This window comes from Fragaria vesca, linkage group LG1, assembly GCF_000184155.1.
Source record: "Fragaria vesca subsp. vesca linkage group LG1, FraVesHawaii_1.0, whole genome shotgun sequence".
Lineage (NCBI taxonomy): Eukaryota > Viridiplantae > Streptophyta > Magnoliopsida > Rosales > Rosaceae > Fragaria > Fragaria vesca.
Genome location: NC_020491.1, coordinates 12,504,225 through 12,509,240, shown reverse-complemented (window position 1 = coordinate 12,509,240; position 5,016 = coordinate 12,504,225). Strand labels below are relative to the sequence as shown.

General features: G+C 40.6%; 2 protein-coding genes across 2 annotated transcripts; one reads left to right on the top strand and one right to left on the bottom strand.

The window, feature by feature from the left end:
• Window positions 1-1,598: 1,598 nt before the first annotated feature.
• Window positions 1,599-2,267, bottom strand: LOC101291971 (protein BOBBER 1-like). The gene has a single exon (XM_004289236.1). It carries the CDS (start codon window positions 2,265-2,267, stop codon window positions 1,599-1,601), a length of 669 nt encoding a protein of 222 aa, XP_004289284.1.
• A 525-nt stretch (window positions 2,268-2,792) lies between these two features.
• LOC101291676 (protein CPR-5-like) lies at window positions 2,793-4,382 on the top strand. Its single transcript, XM_004289235.1, has one exon. The coding sequence runs from the start codon at window positions 2,793-2,795 to the stop codon at window positions 4,380-4,382; it is 1,590 nt and encodes a 529-aa protein (XP_004289283.1).
• The last annotated feature ends 634 nt before the right edge of the window (window positions 4,383-5,016 follow it).

Sequence of the window (5,016 nt, the reverse complement as noted above, 5' to 3'; positions counted from 1 at the left end):
TCTTCTCGGCCTAGCTCCGCCGTCAACGCCACCGGAGACCGTGACACTTGTCCCAAAAGCTTCGCCGTCGTCTCTACTTCATTGCTAGATAGGTGGTGCATCGAGTGGCGCCGCCGTGAGGGATAAATCGAGTTCCAAAACTCCGCCGGTTCGGATTCGGTGTCGATCAAATTTCTCTTTCCTTAGGCCACCATTTGGTGAGTTCTATATATGGATAAGTTGAGTTTGATTAGTACTACATTCCCCTAGAATTTGGTAGCTCGATTCGGTGTGTGTGAAGAGAATCGAAGATTTGAAGTTTTTAGGGTTTAAAATTGGGGATTTTTATATTTTGAGTCGATTGACCTGTTTAGGCTTAGAATTGAGCTTCGACTTCTTCTAGAAAGTTGTTCGAAATGTTGAGAGGAAGATTCTGTCAAATTTTGGTCTTGATTGGAGGTGGCCGAAAGGTTCTGCAGTTTTTTTTTTCAAAACCCAGCAACTTTAGCCGACGATATTTAAATACTATATTCGTCGGCTATAGTATTTTTAATTTTTTTTATAAGGTTTAGCCGACGAATTATGGCATTTTTCGTCGGCTATAGTTATTTTTTAAATTTTTTATAAGGTTTAGCCGACGAAGTATAGTAAATTTCGTCGGCTATAGTTATTTTTTAATTATTTATTACACATTTTAGCCGACGAATATCTTAATTGTTTCGTCGGCTAAAGTTTGGGAAAAAAACCAACGACATGTTTTTCTTCGGCTAACTGTGGGACTATAGCCGATGAAAAAAAAAATTTCGCCGGCTAAAGTCATCACCGACGACCTTTTCCCAACGACACTATAGCCGACGAGCCTTCGTCAGCTAAGATCTTAGCCGACGAATTAAGATAACAGGCCGACGAAAATTTTTCGTCGGCTAAAATGCTTGTCCTGGTAGTGTGTATAAATTAACAATTGAAGTTTACACATTTATGTACAAATCGCCAAATAAAGTAGATGAGATCTTTAGATAGATGTTAGAACGAAGAAAATTACAAAACCAAAATGGAACGTGCAATGGTTGATTTAAAAGCAATGGTTGACCGGGGTTTAATTAAAAGATGAAATTAACCCATCATGTGACAGACATGTAACAACCTCACTAACGGTGTTAGACATAATGTTATAATTAGACTAAAATTAGTCGATATATAAACCATAAAGACCGAAATTGGACATTTTAAAACCACGTGGGCAAACATATCCATAACCCCAAACCATAAGGATTATTTACAACTTTTCCCCTTTTATTATTATCATTATTATTTTGAATGTACATACAGAGTTTGGTTAAACGCTCCACGGTCTCCCTGCCAAGTTAGATCAGCAAGGAGGTGTTGTCAGAGGTTTTCTCGTTGTAGTTTGTTTGTTCTACGTTGTTGTTTTGTCATCGAAAAAAAGAGAGTAAATAACTATGTTCTTAAGAATTCGAATAATTTCATCATTCATAATTGAGCAAGAATATTGAACAAAATCAACTCTGTAAAATGCTCTAAAACAGTGCGCACAAAAAAAAAAATGAAGCCGATGTAACATATAGATCTAAGTCATCTAACTAGAGCCGAATTACTGTTTAGTTCATCATCTTAACCTTTGAAAAGTCCATGTTCGGATGCTGTTCCATGAACTTCTTCATCAATTCTTGCTGCTGCATCTCATCACTAGTCGGACGCCCCATCTGCTTCTGCCTCTGGTCAAACATCATCTTCTCTACCGTCCGGCGCGTCTCAGAATCCAGATCGGACAGTTTACTAGGCTCAGGTTCAACCTTTTGAGTGTCAATCTCTGGATCACCTTTCACCAAAGCCTTCCACCAGTCCGTTTGGTTTTGCTTTGTCAACAGAATAGAGACAGCACTCTGATCCTCTATGCTCCACAAACACTCATCAGGCTTGATAGACTGAAACAGATCACCATCGATAATAGGAGTTGGCTGATCCTTGAGTCCAAACCTAAGATGCTTCGCCTTTGCCTCGTACACAACATCCCTTGATTTAGTTCCGGCAGGCACTGGGATCACTATATTAACCTCTTGCAGGCTTTGTGTCCATGAGTACTTATCTAGATCAAGGCCATTCCCTTTGTTCGGAACTAGTTTGGACCCTACAACTTTCCCTTTGTCTTCCTCCACCTTGACGTTTTTCTTCTCTGCCTTAAGCGATGATGATGACTCAGAGGGTGGTGCTGTGACTTTGGTGTGGGTTTCGTTTTCTTCTTCTTGGAAGTCTGAGATTATCGCCATGGATCAATGAAAGTTGAGAATCAAGAACGGATGAGTAAGTTTGATGTATGACAAAACAACTCGATTGTCTTTACTTTTTATGTGTTCTTAATCTCTACAAGCGAATCGAAGGTATTTATAGAGAACAATGAGAAAAACAAAAGAAACCTAATCATACTAGGACTAAAAAACCATAATCAAACTGGGAAAGGAAAATTGACTGATTTAAATCAATCTGGATATATAGGAAACCTAACTCCACTAGAAATAGGAATCATGCATTCTGGTAAGCTTTTAAACAGAGAAGTAGCTTACATACCATACTCATTAAACGAACTAGCAATTAACATGTTCAAGACTACTAGACATGAAAGGCACTCCCTTCACTGACTCGCTTCACTTTAAGTTCAGAAGATAAATCTTAATCAAGGTCTTTAGAGACTTACGTGGTTTATAGAAGTAATTGTACGTTATCCCAAGTTGCCTTGAAGTACAAGGTTTGCAAATATGAGACCCGTGGCACTGTGCCAACGCTTTCTCCTTTCGATGGACCCACCTCCTCCATCTCTTCAACCCCAAATCTCTGCCGTCCAATCCGCCACCGCCCGCCATGAAAACTCAATCGCCGCTGTCGAAACTCCTAAGAAAAAGGGCAAGAAGAAGAAGCTCTTCAAGGACGGCGCCTCCTCCTCTGCTTCGACTTCAACTTCGGGGTTCTCCTTCAGAGGAGCCGCACGCGTGGCTTGCAAGCGCCGAGGGCCGAAGGTGGTAGTCAATGCGGCGTGGCGGAACCCTAGTTCCGATGATATAGGGCATCTGGTGGGGATGTCAATTGGGTTGGTTGTTACTGAGATTCTGGAAAGTATTGGTGAGCGAGGTGGAGGGTTGTCTTCTGATCATCTTGTTAAGATGTGTGCTTCAGCTCTCAGAGAATCTTTAGCGAATGATTTTGGGAACACGTTTGATTGTTTTATCGATAAATTTGAACAATCATTTGGGAGCACCTTAAGAACTCATAAGTCGATCAAAGAATCATCCGAAGGTAACACAAGATATATCTCCAGCAAGCATAACATGGAAGAATATAGTCCACGTGTTACTCATGATGAACAAGATGACTGTCTAATAAGGGAAGCTTGTAGAAACAGTTCCAGTACAAAAGAAGTGAACCACAGTACAACAACTGAGGTTCGATTCAGTTATAGAGATCAATTGCTTCATAATATGCTGACTAACCCTGTAAATCTGGAGGTTGCCCGCCAAACCAATCAATTGGCTTGTATTGCCCCGAGAACTGTTGAGTCCGTGACTAACCGATTCATGGCTAACATGGAGCGTGCTAATGAGCTGAAGGAATTGGAGCTTCGTCTGAAATTGGAGAAGTTGGAGGTAAATAAGGAACAGGTAGCTCTCGGTTATGATTCAAATCATCTGGAGAGATCAAAAATAGCTATCAAAGCTGAAAAATTCAAGACTCAATTAGAAGACACAAGACACTCTGAGCTCGTTAGAAAGTGCATCGACTGTCTAGTTGCTGGAATATTTGTCATGGTTGCAGCCCTGTTCTATGGTACTTATTTGTATTCATACAGAAGAATAAGGGAAGCCACTGCATCTTGTACACCTTTACAGGATTCGAAATCATGGTGGAATCCCATGTCATCTTTCAATTCAGGTTATCAAGTTCTAAGGTGTCAGGCTGAGGTAGTGAGTCGGATGGTGTTTGGTTTCTTCATGATTTTTGCAATTGCTTATTTGATCCTCCAGCGCTCAGCAGGTTCGAAACAGAGTATGCCAGTTACTTTCATAGTCTTGCTATTGGGAATTGCATGCGGTTGGGCCGGCAAGTTTTGTGTAGACACATTGGGAGGGAGTGGATATCACTGGCTTATATTCTGGGAGACTCTTTGCCTGCTGCATTTCTTTTGCAATGTCTTTACATCAGTTTTGTTCCATATCCTGCATGGACCCGTTGATGTCTCTCCAGGGACGAAAGGAGATTCAATATTTCCTTACTGGATACGCAGATTGGTGTTCTACGGCATTACATTCTTGTTTTTGCCATTGCTTTGTGGCCTTTTGCCTTTTGCCAGCCTTGGTGAATGGAAACACCATTTCTTGCTGCTGGTGATGTAGATTACTACTGGGTAGGAAAGCCAGTTTCTACATAACTCTGAGGCAACAAGAGTATCTTTTGGTTCTCAGCAAGACTGTTCAATTTCTCTCATGCGAGAGTAACTTTTAGGACCATTTTATACCATTTTGAGACCAATGAATAAGTTGGAGGGATTTGCTGGCAGGAGTTGGGTTTGGGTCCTAAGTTTGTATCATCAGATAATTTAATGAAGTTGTAAAATCATCAATATGTGTCTCATGTCAAGCTGCCACTGCTGTAACTGCCCTAAACCGTGCAGCTTGCATTGTAATGTATTTATCTCTTGTATCAGTAGCCATTTCATGTATCAGAAATTTAAAGGGGGCCATTTGGTGTCGCTATCACTTTCGGTCTAGTGAAGTTTCAGTCGGATGGCCTCGAAGGGAAGTAGTCTAGTGAAGTGAAGAGATTGATTTGTACTATCAGAAATTTTGATGAAGTTATGAATCTATATCATTTGCTGCTTTTTTTTTTGGTCAATCTATATCATTTGCTGCTTGCTTGTGTATGTTTCATCAGTTCATGGTGCCATATATTGATGGAAGAATGTTGTAGAACCATTACAGAGGTGAAAAGGTGTTGCCTCAATGGGTCCTTCATTCTAAGTTATGACTA

Bases quoted from the DNA above. Each gene is read 5' to 3' on its own strand.
- LOC101291676 (XM_004289235.1), top strand. From the start codon at position 2,793: ATGGACCCACCTCCTCCATCTCTTCAACCCCAAATCTCTGCCGTCCAA.
- LOC101291971 (XM_004289236.1), bottom strand. From the start codon at position 2,267: ATGGCGATAATCTCAGACTTCCAAGAAGAAGAAAACGAAACCCACACC.